The sequence below is a fragment of the Onychostruthus taczanowskii genome, unplaced genomic scaffold (assembly GCF_017590055.1).
Source record: "Onychostruthus taczanowskii isolate IOZ18803 unplaced genomic scaffold, ASM1759005v1 scaffold13, whole genome shotgun sequence".
Taxonomy (NCBI): domain Eukaryota; kingdom Metazoa; phylum Chordata; class Aves; order Passeriformes; family Passeridae; genus Onychostruthus; species Onychostruthus taczanowskii.
Window position 1 is genome coordinate 6,179,761 of NW_024498462.1, and position 15,369 is coordinate 6,195,129.

At 39.3% G+C, this 15,369-nt stretch overlaps 1 protein-coding gene across 6 annotated transcripts in view; it reads left to right on the forward strand.

The window, feature by feature from the left end:
* The first annotated feature begins 704 nt into the window (after window positions 1-704).
* THOC2 (THO complex 2) overlaps window positions 705-15,369 on the forward strand; it is a 49,810-nt gene continuing 35,145 nt past the window's right edge. For all 6 annotated transcript variants that reach the window (XR_005952048.1, XR_005952047.1, XM_041396321.1 and 3 more), the window contains exons 1-9: window positions 705-874; window positions 6,727-6,782; window positions 7,968-8,059; window positions 9,190-9,241; window positions 11,308-11,378; window positions 11,848-11,969; window positions 12,733-12,866; window positions 13,961-14,127; window positions 14,826-14,918. Coding sequence is in view for 4 of the 6 variants with exons in the window: in XM_041396321.1 (XP_041252255.1) it covers window positions 813-874; window positions 6,727-6,782; window positions 7,968-8,059; window positions 9,190-9,241; window positions 11,308-11,378; window positions 11,848-11,969; window positions 12,733-12,866; window positions 13,961-14,127; window positions 14,826-14,918 (849 nt within the window). In the remaining 2 variants the exon portion in view is untranslated. The remainder of the gene's footprint in view (window positions 875-6,726; window positions 6,783-7,967; window positions 8,060-9,189; window positions 9,242-11,307; window positions 11,379-11,847; window positions 11,970-12,732; window positions 12,867-13,960; window positions 14,128-14,825; window positions 14,919-15,369) is intronic.

The following is a 15,369-nucleotide window of genomic DNA, read 5'->3' on the forward strand; positions in this document are numbered from 1 at the left end:
TCTCGCCCCTCCGCCGCACTCGGGGCTGGCGGCGCCCCACGGACACGCGCGGGGCTCCGCGCCCCGCTCTACTAACGCGGGCGCGCATCATAACGCGGCTCTAACGCGCGCACAGCACAACACGGCTCTAACGCGTGCACACGCACACACCACCACACGGCTCTAACGCGCGCGCGCACACACACACCACCACACGGCGCTAACGCGCGCACACACACACACCCCCACACGGCTCTCACGCGCGCGCACACACACACCACCACACGGCGCTAACGCGCGCACACACACACACCCCCACACGGCTCTCACGCGCGCGCACACACACACCACCACACGGCGCTAACGCGCGCACACACACACACCCCCACACGGCTCTCACGCGCGCGCACACACACACCACCACACGGCGCTAACGCGCGCACACACACACACCCCCACACGGCTCTAACGCGCGCGCGCACACACACACACCACCATATGGCTCTAACGCGCGCGCACACACACACACACACCACCACACGGCTCTAACGCGCGCGCACACACACCACCACACGGCTCTAACGCGCGCGCACGGTGCCCTACGCCCCCGGGATTCCAGCGCGCACGCGCGCGAGGCGCCCCGCCCCGTCTCCCCGTTCTAACGCACACGCGCGGTCGTGGCACCACCCCGCGGCCCCCGCGCGCAGGCGCAGTCCGCACCGCCGCCTCCCTGCACGGCGCGGCCGCGTCCCGCGGTTTCTCGCGGCCCGTCCGTCCCCTCTGACCCGGCGCCGCCGCTGCTCCATCCGGGCCCTCGGCGCTGCACGGGGAAAATGGCGGCGCTGCTCCCGGCCGAGTGGATAAAGAACTGGGAGAAAGGCGGCAAGAGCGAGTTGTGAGTGCGGGGCCTCGCCGTGGGGAGGGATGGGCGCTGCGGCCTGTGGGAGGGAGGCGAGGGCGCCCGGGCCTCGCCAACCCGGGGAGGCTGGGGGGCGGCGGAGAGGACGTCAGTCGGGGCTCCGTCCTTGCTGCTGGGCGTGGGGTCGAAGCCGTGGTCGGGAGCAGGGCCTGGGCCGCCCTCCCGTCCGGTTCGGCCGGGTGCTGCCGCCCTCCGCCGACGCTCGGCCGCCGTAGCTGGGCCCTGCTTCCCCGGCGCCCCGAGCGCCCCCTTCCAGCCTCTGGGCCAGATTTTTCGGGGGTCGGGCTCGTCTTCAGCCGCCCCCCGTGGTAATACGGACCCTGCGGTGTTCCTGTGTCGCTGGCTCTACGGTACTGACTTTTGTGGCAGAGGCCCCAGCCCCCGTTCCCCCTTTTTAACCGACTGTGGTAGGACTGGTCCCGTGTTCTTTGACCCAGGCAAAATATGATCAGGTAGTCACGCTTGTTCTGTCCCACAAAGTAACCTTTGTGCACGGAGGGTTCTGGTTGCGACCGCTCAAATGAATCCAGGTGTGCCAGGAGCTTTCCATTCTGGGCCTGTGTCTGTTTTAAGCCATCTTAATGTGCACGTTCACTAAATGTTGCGTTTCAGGAGTACAGCTCTTCAAGGGGTGCTTCACCAGTTTGGTCATTTCATGTTTTTCTGTTAGTTTAAACAGGGATGTTCTCTGCACGAGCTGCGTGTTTTTGATGTGCTCTTATTTTAATTCTTCCATGTGCTTTTGGTTTTTGTTCTAAATAACAACAAAATTTTAAATTTTGCAGTTTTAAGTATGGATGTTGCAAGGAATACTTAGAGAAACACTTCTTGATAATCACTCAGTTTATTACTTTCTTTTGTTCGTGATTTCTGAAAGGCTGTGCAGCTTTGGCAATGAATCTTCCTTGTGCGTGAGGGAAACGGCAGTGGGTTGGAGATGAGAGAATGTAGAGAATCCCTGCACAAAACACTGTTATTTCTAGAGCCACCATTTTGTAGTGAAGGGGGCCCACTTTATAGCCATGTAATTTTTGGTTTGAATTATGGTGGAACCATTATTGTGTTAATACACAAGCTGAACATCTTGAGAAGCTGTGTGGAGTTTGAAAGAGAACAGACATTTCCTAGCTGGTCATGTAATGGCAACTGCACTGTGTTCTCTGGGTTCTCAGCACTCTGAGCTTTGTAAGATGCAACTTACATGGCTTTTGGCCATGATAAAACCTTCGAGCATTCTTCTCTCCCCTCAGAGCAGTACTTCTTAAACAGGGTGGGAAGAAAGTGTTCATCTGCCATGGGACCAATAAAACAAAATGATTAGCTGGATTCCTGTATTTGTGGTATTTGCACTTCATTTGGAAGACTGCCTAAATGATGTTCAGGCGTGACTTAAAGAGCAGTTTGCAGATGAGGCCATCTGTTTTAAAAGAAATTTACTTGTGTCTGGATAACAGTTGTCAGGTTTTGCAGTGGTAGCTTTGTAAGTTTGAGGAATATGCATGAACTTATTTTCTAGAATCTAAGGTGTATACCTGTAGACAATATTTAGAGAATTTTTTAGGAAGCCAACTTTATTGGAAAGTCTTCAGTATGTAACTTGTTCTTTCTTTCTCCAAAACTTCCTATCTCCTGACTAACTAGAGGAAAACAGAGCTAGGATGCTATCACTTCAGAATGAAACCCATGAAATGTCTTTAAGCATTAAAGTAAAAAGGGAATAAATTCAATAACACTACTTATTTTTATTGAATTATTTGTCTAATACCAGTATGCCCAAGAATAAAAATTAGGTCTAGGCCCAAGTTCAGTCTTGGTCTTTGTGGTTCAAAGTGAGGACTACTCATTATAATGATGTAAGACAAGTGGGAAGGGGGTGGATGCTGCAGGATGGCAAAACTGACATTACTAGCAAATAGAAGAATTACAAAAATTTAGGAGGTTTTTGGTAGGCATTTTAAGGGGATAAAACCCCTTCATAATTACTAGAAAAGATTAGTTCTTATGGAAAAAAATACTTACTTGCTGGAGCATGAAATGGCTTACATGATCTGGCTAGATCAGTTGAGATAGTATTTTGGCAGTAGTAGTTACCTAAATGAAAACACATTTCTGTGTTTTGGGGGAACGTGAAGCTATATTGAGAGAAGAAAATGGTTTGTTTTAATTTGGCGTTTCAGCTTCTACAAGAATTAATAATGGATGCTTAAGATAATTGCTCTGAGTTTTTTTTTGTTTTGTTGTTGTTTTTGGGGGTTTTTTGGTGTTGTTTTGGTTTGAGGTTTTTATTTTTTTTTTTAATGGTGTGATATTTTTGATTGTGTGATCAACTTGTCATGGTTTAACAGTACTACCCAGAAATCAGAAGGTAAGGATTTTGTGTGTCTTAAGAGTGTTAATAATGTTAATTAGTAATGCAGTGGTGACCATTTGTTTCTAAGACATTGTTCAGAGACATTGGTCAAAACTGTACGAGCTTTGAATTTAATTAATCAAGCTACTGATGTGTAATAGCATCTAACAGAAATACATAAATGTGGTAGTTTCAAGTGTATGTAGTTGCCAGAACTACACTGGTCAGGATGTGGTCACCTTACACGTCACTTTTTTGTTCAGATCCTGCTCTAAGTACACTTTACTAAATTATGTTCATTTATTTGCTACTGGGAGAGACTGGTGTGCAAATGTGACTATTTATGCTGCTCAGTCTGGACTCCTTATAGACCTACTTGTGTGTGCTGTCTTTGTAGGAAAATTGTTGTGTTTTCCACAGCAAGATGCTGGTCTGTGGCTGCAGCCCACGTGGACATTTATAACACACACGGTAACTGGACCTTAGCTTGTTCTGGGGGAGACTCAGCACGTCAGGGAGCCTTTAGTGTGGATGGAAGGCTTTAATAAAGTGCCTGCCTGGCAGTTCATGCAATGTGTTAAGCTTGAAGATAAACTGAAGAAGCGTAACATTCTGTGAATGTGAAATTTTGAGGCTTGATCTTTCAGGCACTTCGAGCTCATTTGTTACTTTAACCCAACACTGTAACATTGCTCATGCAAGTGAAGGGCTGAGAATCATCAAGAGTTTGGTGTAGTTGTGCCATCCTGACTGCAAAATGCAATTGATTGTACTTTATCTCAGCTGAAGAACTACCTGCATCACTTAAGTTATGCATCTACTGAAATGCTGGCAGGCACGTGCACTTTGTGATAATTACTGCTTTAGTCCCTGCGTGGGAGTGAAATGGAGGTTATAGGACCTTGTGTGGTGTGTGAGTTGGGAGGTCTCAGTTCCGCTGCTGCTTCTGCCGTGCAAACTCGTTCACACTGCTTCACAATTTGTGCTCTGAGCAAATCTATCCCAGCATAGTCAAAAAAAAAATTAATTTTGAAACTGTGGTTTTCAAAAGTGATTCTGTGTGGATTTTTAAAAACATTTTTGATGGATTCTGTGTGGATTTTTTAAAAACAGTTTTACTTTCAGATGAAGAGATGTAGGTTTTAGTAGAGTAGGGAAGTTCTCCATCCTAAGCTTGCAGCAATGAGCTGCCAGGTCAGAGTGATAAGTCAAATGAACACTTACCAGATTGTGTCTGGTGAAGGTGCAGCTGCTGTGATTTTAATTTCATGCACTCAGCTGAGACTAGATGAACTAATCTTTCAGCTGCTTGTTACTGGAAAGGAGGGCTTCTGCCTTGGCTTCAGTCACCAGGGTGCCTCTGTGGCCTTCTGGAAAGTGCTTCAACTTGCAGAAGTGGCTGAAGACTTGGGTTTTGACCAGTTTTCTGCCAGGTTTGTCAGTTGCACTGATGTAACTGATGGAAGGGCTAAAACTGCTGCTGAGAAGGGAGGAAGTGTTTGTGAATGTCCCATTTCTGCAGCAACAAACCATTAAATCAGTGCAGCTGTACTGCCTGGCAGCACCTACAGGAAAGCTGCTCTTGCTTTGAGAGAATGCCTCTAAAAAGAATAGAATCATAAAAAGAAATACTTTTGCCTTCCTTTTTTTTTTCTCCAGATTAATAATTCACGGGGTTCTAATTGCAAATATTAAGCATGTTGTTTTGCAGATCATCTTAAGAGTTTTTTATTATATTGATCGAGCAGATTTGTGTTTTAAAGTAATGTGGTGTTGTTAATACTATTTTAATACTGCTGGAAGGGGTTGAAACTCTGATTTTGTATTAAGATGTACTTAAAACAACTCGTCAGTCCAAGCAGACAGGGCTGTTGCTCTTGTAACCTCATTGAGGATACCATCTTAGGACATAGGGAACAAAGTGTCTATCTCAAATTTTTTTTTTTTCATCTGATCTTTCAATTTACTGTTATTTGTATAGAGAATTTAAAAAGGAGTGCTTATAGAGTACCTTCTTTATATGGAAGTAATCAAAATTTAAGAAAATTGATTTTTATTGAATTGATACAGTCTTTTGGGACAGCTGGGAGAAAAAAATCTATTCTTTAAAAAATGTTTGCTTACCATTAATGAAAAATAAAGTACCTGTTTTGCTGTCTATTCTGGTTATTTCCAAATATATTGCATTCTCTTCAAAAGCATTGAAGAGAATATACATATATGCAATATACATCTTAGCCATACCTTTGTTTTTTGCTGAGGTTCTATGTTTCTGCTGATTGTTATGTGTGAAACTCCCTAGTTTCCAGTTGTCTGAATGGTTTGTATACCTTATATTTGCCAATTATAATCCTTTGATTGCTGGAACAGCTGTTTAGTCTTGCTAGAGAAGTGCTAATCTATATAGGATGCAAATAGAATGAGTAATGGATTGCTGCAGAACTATTTTTTACTGTTATTTTTCATGATAGGCCTCTGTAACAATTGCACATATCTGCTTTATTTGAGACGGCTTAAAATGGCTCCCACAGCAAACTGTGGTCTTGCCATCTTATGTAGGACTGAGACATAGCTCTGATACCCTCCTCAGTTTCTGCACGTGAAAGATACTTTGCAAAATTCGTGAACTTTTGGTTGAGAATGTGCAAATGTGACAGAAGTTCTTAAAATATTCTCTGGTGTCTGTTATGATAAAGATAAATCACTACCTTTCTTAAATACTGTCACTTTTAAATATGGAACTGCTTTTGAAATCTCTTGCTGGGGTGACAGTAGTGGTAGAGAAGAGGGAAGGTCCTTATATCTTGGAAACATGTCCATTTCTAATCTGTCAGGGTAGTGAAGAAGCCTGTTCTTTAAGCATTTATTTTCTAACACAGAGAACTATTAATTTATCCCATGTAACAGTCTGCACAGTACTTGGAGTGCTTTTTGCATATGGCTGTTTGGTTGAGGGAGCCCTGGAAGCAGCCAGTGACAATGCAACATGACAGGTTTTTGCTTCCTAGAGTGGATTTTTTTAGGGACTAGAATAAAGAAAAATTCTGTCTTACTCTTGGTGAAACATTGCATGAGGAAATTATGCACATATTTTAATGTTGAAAGTTTTTTACAAGCAGGAGTTTGAAAACTATCATAATAATTCTTTGAGAAGCATTTCCTCATTGGATAATGACAGTAAGTTATTGCTAGGACTTCCATGCTTCCACATTGCCTCATGTTCTTACTTTTCTCAAGGAGGTATAATGTTAGGAAGAATATTTACATGTGTATGAGATCTACTGGGAATCTTGTTTCTTGCTGTAAGTTCTCTGAATTAGGGTTTACTTTGGAGAAATTAAAATGTCATCGTCCATTTAAACTGCCCAAATCTAAAGCTGTTTTAGCCAAAGCATCAACGAAAACAAAACCCCAAAGCATTTGTATCCTAATGATTCAAAATCTAATGATTTATTTTCAAACATTTGTTTTATTTTAGTGTGCAGCTGTGTCGTGCTCTCAGTGAAAACAAAAATCATGATGTGGGTTTCAGAGGTAAGTTTTTTTGTTGTGTGTTTGTTGGTTTAGTTGAATAGAAAACAAACCTGGAAACAGTTGATTATGGTACCTTTGCTTGGTATGTGCTTGGCATGTTCATGTATGGTGAACATTAGTGTGTGCTAAAGGTGAATACTACAAATACCAACATCCACTACCAGGACTGCTTTCAGACATCCAGGTGCTTTTTTTTTTTTTTTTTTTTTTTTTTTTTTTTGTAGTGGGTCATGGCAGCAGTGTTTGATCTGTGCTGTAGAAAATGGAATTCCATTTTGCAAACTCAACACAAAACTAGATTTTATTTTGAAAGTTAAATATATGAACCCTAAGGTGTGCAAGTGTGAAATTATCCTGTCTGTGTAAAAAATGAATTGTTTTAATTGACCCACAGCCGTCTGTAGTCACCACATTACTGACTGCATGATTTAAGGCATTAAGATCTGTATAACTTGTTATTGAATATAGGTTATTGAGCAGACCATGTGGTAAAAGTGCAAGGTGGAAGCATGGGGTTTTGTTATTATTCATATAGTAAAAACACAACATTTTTTTGTATTATTGAAGAACCTTACAGGTTTCTCACAGCTGATTTTACAACCACCATGTTTACATTTTGCAACGTTTTTCTCAACTGGAATACCTCTGTTTAGTGCTTCAGCTTATTGCAAGTAATTTTAGGGTTGCATTCTTGAGTTATAGGAGACTTTCCTTAGAAAAATGAAGAAATAATCCTTATCAAGCATTTTTTCTCCAATTGAATTTTACTTTCTTTTAGAGAAATGGTTTTTGAGAGCATATCTGTGATGAGACATGACTGGGAAAGTACTGTAATGTTTTCTATTTGTGTATAATATGATATTGATGTGAATTAAAAGGTAAAGGTGTCTTTGTTTAGCCACCTATCAAGATACAGGTTACTGTATGCAGGATGGTAATTTTTCTTCCCATTTTACTGTTACTCCATGGACTCTCCAGAGAAAGTGGATCATCACTCACTTTATGCTTGTGTGAAATCTTAGATTGTGATGATCAATTTTAATCTATTAGCAATAACAAAATAATCCCCTTTATTGGTAAGGGAAGCGTATCCCCTTTACTTGTCTGCTGCATTACTGTAAACATTGTTTTAACAGACAAAGGATTAGCTAATGTGTTCCTTAGTCATCTCTTGTCTTTCCACAGATATTCAGCAGGCTTTGTATGAGCTTGCTTACCACGTTGTCAGAGGAAACTTAAAGCATGATCAAGCTTCTAATGTTCTTGGTGATGTCATAGTAAGTATCTATTTGTAACAATTGCATACTTACTAAAATCTTTCTTATAAAAGCCCAGAAGACATCCAAGTAGGAAAATATTGGAGAGATTTATCTTTGACATGTTTAAAAAGTCATTCTTGTCAAATTCTTCATTTGTGTGTAATTGATATAGATGTAGACTGGCAGGGTTTTGTTTTTTCCCTCTACTTTTTGTGGTGAGGAATAGATGTTTCAGCATAAATTAAAAGTTAAGTCACTTTTAAACGGCACATGAAGACTGAAGTTATTAATAAATAAGTTGTTAATAAATGCTAGAAACAAACTTGCTCATGTAGCACATCTGTGATACCACCTTCTGATTTTTATAGCAGTGTGACAATGTTTCACTTTACTGTTGGGATGTCCAGGTTCTGTGATGGCCCTTGAAATAATGCATTAGACTGACTTTTTGTTTGAAAAAGGTTTTTCTTAAAATACTTTGAATAAGTGGAGAAAATAAGCAAGAGTGTAATTTCCTCTAAACTTACAAGCTTACCAAATACTGGTTTCTTAAGATTGTGAACTAGGAAAAATACATTAAAAATCTTTTAGAAATTATTTCTTATTTTTGCGAAGTTGCTGTTTTGATGTGTGTGGAACATTAAGGAAAAAAATGTGTTGCAGTAATCTACTGTAACCTTTTTGGGTTTTTTGAACTTGAGCATTGGTATTGAGGGAAGGCAAGGCTCTTGCTCTTGGGGTGGCATGAGAAATGTTGGATCTTTGGTTGCTGTAGGAAGTTGCAATCTCTTTGGTGCCTGAGAAACTGCAGGTCTCTTTCTGGGCTTTGCTCATCACACAGGGATAAAGAGCCTTGGGCCAAGGAGGTGGAGGGACTAACCCAGGGGGTTTTGTCCCTGGTCACAAAACACACTTCTTAAATTGTATTTCAAGGTTACAGGGTGTCACTACGTATCAATAATTAGTACAGCACTTACATTAGATATTAGTCAGTAATTAAACATCTTCATTGTTAATATGAATTATTAAGAATATAAATAATGAGTGATCTGACCTTTATGATGGAGCATTATTTTATATAATGCAAACATTTTCTAAACTTGCATATTGGAATTTTTACATTCATTAAATGGGATCTTGTTTCTTAGGAATTCCGAGAAGACATGCCTTCTATCCTAGCTGATGTATTCTGCATATTAGGTGAGTTGGGTTCCCTCCCTTTCAGCATTGCAACAGATTTAGAGAAATTAATGTTTTGTGTATCTGCTTGTTGACTTCTTCAGGAAATTTCATTAAATCTGTAAAGCATGATTTCTCTTTGAAGCATGTGTTGATTCTTCCTCGGTGTATCTGTACTTCACTTGTTAATGTCTTTTCATTCTGCTTTGTTCTGTTATAGTTTCCAGAAGTTTGCCTATTAAAGGCAGTGGAAGTTGATCTGCCAAGGATAGTTAAAGGAGCTAGCTTGTAAGAATGTTGGATGTTAGCTAATGGCATCAGTGACTTAGTGATGTTATCATTCTTAAATGTTTTTAATAAAAGTTGACTTACTGGTAGGTAGATCCTTTCTCCTCAGAATGTGTTCTGTAAATATTTTTGTCTGTACAGTCAGTCTTAGTGAAATGGAGCTAATTGTCCAGAAATCTAAAGGCACATGGCATTGAGTCACTATCTGCCAGCTGAGCAGGCTTTAAAGGTGTGCATGTCTTACTCTGGTGATAACTTCTGGATTTTTATGTTGTAATATTGATCCAAAGCTGTTGCTCTCATGTCTTCCAGCTTTAACTGTCTGCAGTTTCTGTCTTGCTCCATGTCTGTGTTTTTCAACAAATTTCACAGAATTCTTTTGCTGGTCTGCTCATCACAGATCCTGTGTGTTGTGTGTATTGAAGGAATGAGGCATCTTCTGTGCTGTGCTTGCTTGTGAAGAGAGGCACCTCATTAAGCTTGCATGTGCAGCCTAGGTTGTGTACATCTGAGGGATACATTTTGACTTCTGTTCATACTGTTTCATTCTGTGTACTTGTATCATCATTTTGTAATAATTAGTTTTCATAATGCGCTATTACACTGATGTCCTTTTCTTTTTTAGTCTGCATTAGAAGACTTGAATTAGCTGCTTCTTGAATAACTGAAACTAATGTATCTGTCTGCCCATTTTCTATTTATTTGTCTTTTCCCTCTTTCCTTTAAATTAGTGTGTAGCCAAATGTCATGCTTTCACTAGCAGCAGAGAATAGTGTGGCTGAGAAGCTGAGTTTCAAACTTTGGGGCAAAGGACATTTGGCAATTTCTTGCTTGTTTCCTCTAGCCCCTTTTTTACTCTAATTAGTATTTGCTACTATCAGGATTTTTTTTCCCGACTGTGTATTTCAATATATGAGAATTTTGATTTGTCCACTCATCCACATACACTGGAAAAATGCTGGAAAAAATTTTTAGTGTGGCTTGTTCTTTGTCTGAGAGTCTTGGCTGCTAAGGTCCAGGCTGATCTGGCTGGTTGCCTGCACTTCTACCCTGCTACAGTCACTGGTTTTCAGTCTCTTTAGGGTCTTCTTTCTGACATGTTTGTTGCTGATGTTTTCTCTGTGGGTATGTGTGGTGGGTTTTTTGTTGGTTTGTTTATTGCAAGGCCTGTCTTGCATTGTGCTGCAGAGTTTTCTACTCCTTGTGCAGCTCCTCACTTCCTGTAATGATGTGCTTTTTAAAAACTGCTTTAGAAGGTTTGCTCCCCTGGCCAGTGTTCCATGGCCTGTCTTCCCATAGGAGTGAATTGCTTTCAGTAGTTGACAATACAGAAGATATTAATGGTAATACAGAACCATAGCTGGTAAAAGGCTGCAGGCAGACAGCAAATGGTATTCTCTGAAGCCACAGGGAAAAAGATTAGAACATGACCTTAAGGCCAGGCTCATGCAGTTCTCTTCACTGGTTCATATTTCTGATTTTGTGCTTATTGTTGATCTTTAATGCTTGCCATAAACATTATTGCAACAAAAAGAATGGCAAGAAAAGTTATTGCAGCATTCCTCTGGTTTTTTGTTTTACCTTTTCATGAGACTTGTGGATGTGTGAGAATGGTCATCAAAATATTACGTGAACCCCGTGGGAGATGAGTGGGTGGGAAGTGGCAAGAAACTGCCATGCTATCAATAAGTTCCTTTGCCTTGTGTTATCATTAGTTTTTATCAGAATAGCTACTAAAAGAAGAAACTCTCAAAATTTCACAAGTAAAAATTGCCTTTTTTCCCCATCTTCTTTTGTAGATATTGAAACAAGTTGTTTAGAAGAAAAAAATAAGAGGGATCATTTTACACAACTGGTATTGGCCTGTTTGGTAAGTTATACCTGGCAAAATTACATGTCAAAATTTGACAAGGAAAATAGGAGTGTTGAGGCTTGATTTTATTTTTCTCCAGAAAAGACTGTAGGAGTGTTTTCCAATTGCCCAAATAATTTAAAAATTCATCTCCAAAGTGTTGTAATAGAAGAATATAGTACAGCTCCCTGTTGAGTTCTTTAAAGAGTTTTGAGAGAACTTAAACTTTTCCACCTGCAAGTTTACCAGAAATTTTACTTCTGAAGTATGCCTTGAGTTGCACTTCTTAATGTAACCTCCTCTTGTGTTTAGAAGTAACATTCCTAAATGCATGGGATAAGCTTGATTTGAAGAAAGTTCAGCATATGAAAATAAGACTTCTTAAAAAATAAAGAACACTCTTTGTAAATATGCAGTAAAGTAGTAATTGTGTGGTTTCTAGGTCTTTGTAATTGACAATTTGGTGTGTGTTTTTGGTGTTTTTTAGTATCTTGTATCTGACACTGTCCTAAAGGAGCGTTTAGATCCAGAGACACTGGAGTCATTGGGACTCATCAAGCAGTCTCAACAGTTCAATCAAAAATCTGTTAAAATAAAGACAAAACTATTGTAAGTTTTGGGGCAAGGGTTGTTTGGGGAGTGGGTGGGATGGGGCAATGATGATTAGTCTGCTAACAATGTTTTCTACCAAGTACTCAGTTTTCTTTGGGAAATACTTTTTGTTGCACTTGAACTTGCCATTGGCAAAAGAATTTTGTTAGCCCTTAGTTCTCAAACTCTTGAGAAGTGTAAAATCTTTATCAGGTTAGCTATGGCTTTTGCTACAGGGATTCCATATCTGCAGATTAATTAATATTTATTTGTGATATGCGAATTTACGAAGTATAACTAAATTAATTATTGCTCTTGCATCAGTTAAGAATAGGTTTTGTTTTCATAACTAGGCAAACATAGTTATTTTAGTTTGGGCAACACAGGTTATGTTTTTTTTGGTGTGTGTTTGGTTTCTGTCTCTGCATCCAATGTTTCAGTGTCAAAGAACATCACATGAAATAAGAATAGATTCTTAAGCATGGACTGCCACAGAGCAGTTCTCCAGAGCAGTGTGTAGAACAAGCTTTCCTGTTAAGTGCAAGTCTAATCTTTTTAATTGTCTGCATTTGAAATAAGAGCTGGATTTGTTTGGAGAATGCATGCTACATTACAGGTATTCATATACTGCATTTAATAGTTTTTGCAACAGTTCAGGTTAATAACAAGTTCTTAAAAATGTGTTCAGAATTAGCATTTTGTGTAACAAATTGCTGAGAGCGTAAGTAAGCTTCACTGGATGCATGTTACACAACAGTATTTAATTTCTCTTTATTTGCAGTTATAAGCAACAGAAGTTTAATTTGCTAAGAGAAGAGAATGAAGGTTATGCAAAGCTTATTGCAGAATTGGGTCAAGACTTATCTGGAAATATCACTAGTGATTTAATCCTTGAAAATATCAAATCTTTAATAGGTAAGGAATTTATTGAAAGAATATGAGCATTGGTTTTCCTGTATGATCTTATGACTACAGAAAGTAGATCAGCTTGGATAGAATTATGGTATCTTGAAGTTCCCATTTCTGTGGAAAAATTAATTTTGGGAATGTTGCATAGGTATACTTAACTGAAATACTGAATTTATGGTGTAACCTTAGATATGCATGCAGTGATTTTAACATCTTTTGAAGATATGCTTGTCAGACAGATTGGAGCATAACAAAGTAATGCTTTTTGCTATTGAATGTATCAGTTCAATGCATGAACATTCTTTATTCTTGAAGATACTGAATGAGTGATTCCTTGTGGAGAGAAATGAGAAGTAGTAAATGTTCTTCCTTTATCTAGTTCTTTTAGTGATTTTTCTATATTTCTAAGTTGAGTCATGATGAGAATCTCACAAAGTGGAGAATGTTAAAAACAGGAAATACCTGTAGTTACCCTTGTTTTACACTTCCTTTCTGAATAAAGAATTCTTTAAAATTTATTGATGTTTGCACCTGTGCCTAATAGGGTGCTAGTGTAGTAATGGGCAAAAGGCTGTGCTGCCATTTTATAAAAAAAGTACGTGTTCCCAGCCTGATAAAGAAACTCCTCTCTTCTGCTGGCAGTAATGCTGAATTGACAGGGCAGGATCACCTGGAGGATCAGGGTCTAGCTCAAACCAGAAAAGCTTTTGGGTTGTAAAATAATCACTAGCTGGCTGATTGGTGTGACTGAATGAGTATGTGCAGCAGCGCAAGAGAAGAAGCAGCAGCCCATGCCTTTTGCTGGCCCTGTGGTCTTGGTGAGGTCAGGTTTTTAACTGTAAATGTTCCCTTTAAGTTGTTAATTTCTACTTTTGCTGTAATCTGGGTTGGAAGTCCTGTTTAGTATTTTTGTGTAGTTCAATATTTGACAAATCAAAATGAGCAGTGCTGTATTTATAGATGATCCAGATTATTTTGCTACTGATAAATCAGGTTCAAGTGTAACTGAAAAGAATTAATTTTAAAAACTAATGCATTTGTGTTTTAGAAACAGTATGAGGATGAAAATGAAGGTTTTCTGCTCTGTCTTTCTCCACTAGGATGTTTCAATCTTGATCCTAACAGAGTTTTGGATATCATCCTAGAAGTCTATGAGTGCAGGCCTGAGTATGATGATTTCTTTGTACCACTGATAGAATCTTACATGTACATGTGTGAACCTCAAACTCTATGCCATATCCTTGGGTTCAAATTCAAATTTTATCAGGTAATGTATTTCCATTATTAATTCTTGGGTTTTGTGGTTGGTGGTTGAACTGCAGTCAGTAATAACAGATTTTCTGCAGTTGTTTGTTTTTTTGTTTTGTTTTGTTTTTTCCTTTGTTTTTATTGTTGTTGTTTGTTTGATTTACCTTATTTTGGTTTTTTTTTACACACAGAAATTAGTTTTCAAGTTGTAAAATTCTGTCATTAAAAGCACTCATTTCCTTATTTGAGTGGGAGTCTTACTGTATTTTACAGGAGAATGCTTAATGTTCTCTTAAAAGAGCTGAAAACCATCTTGGTACCTTCCACTTGAACTTGTAGAGTTATGTAAGGCTGGCATGAACAAAGGGACTGTACATAATAAACAAGACTTTCCCCCAGGAATGAGGAGCATGTTTGCAGGGGAGTCATGGTTGATATTTGATAAAATACTCCAGAGGTTTTTTTTTAAATGCATAGTTAGGAATTGCATACAAGAACCATAGGGTATGAAGGTAAAGTTTTTGTTTCTGAAAATACTGAATGTGTATTACAGTAAAGTCTAGTGACTTGGAAGTAATAGCTGTTCAATAATATGGTAAGAAGGAGAACTGTGGGTTAATATGTTTCATCTGAACAGAAATTGAGTGGTTCCTGTTCTAAAACCTTCTGCTGTGGTCTGATTACTTTTTTCTTAAACTTCGGTGTTGTCCATTTTAGGATCCAAGTGGTGAGACCCCTTCCTCCTTATACAGAGTTGCTGCTGTCCTTTTGCAACATAATCTCATTGATTTGGAAGATCTTTATGTTCATGTAAGTGACAGTACTACTCTGCTAGATGCCAAAGCTAAGGACATTTTAAAAAAAGAAAATCAGATACTTTATCCTATTTCTAAATTTTCAAGTTCATTATGTTCTGTGTAATACCTGTAGGTGTACAATATTTAGTGACTCTTAAAATTTTCAGTGCTTTCTTTATGCCACATATTCAAATAAACACACATTGATGTATAAATGCCGATAAACTTTATTTGAATTATCTGTGTAACATCCTCCAGATTGTCTACCTTCTGGCAGAGTAGGAAGTTGGAGGTAAATGCCTAAGTAACCTTCCTTAAAAATTAGACCCCTCAGGTTTTGTGTTACAAGATCAGGTTTTGAGAAAAGTGGTAGGGCAGTCAGCTCCAAACATTGTTTAATAGTACAGTTGTTTTTTTTTAAATGCTTGTGGGTTCCTGAATAGGCCTCTCATTCTCTGCAAGAA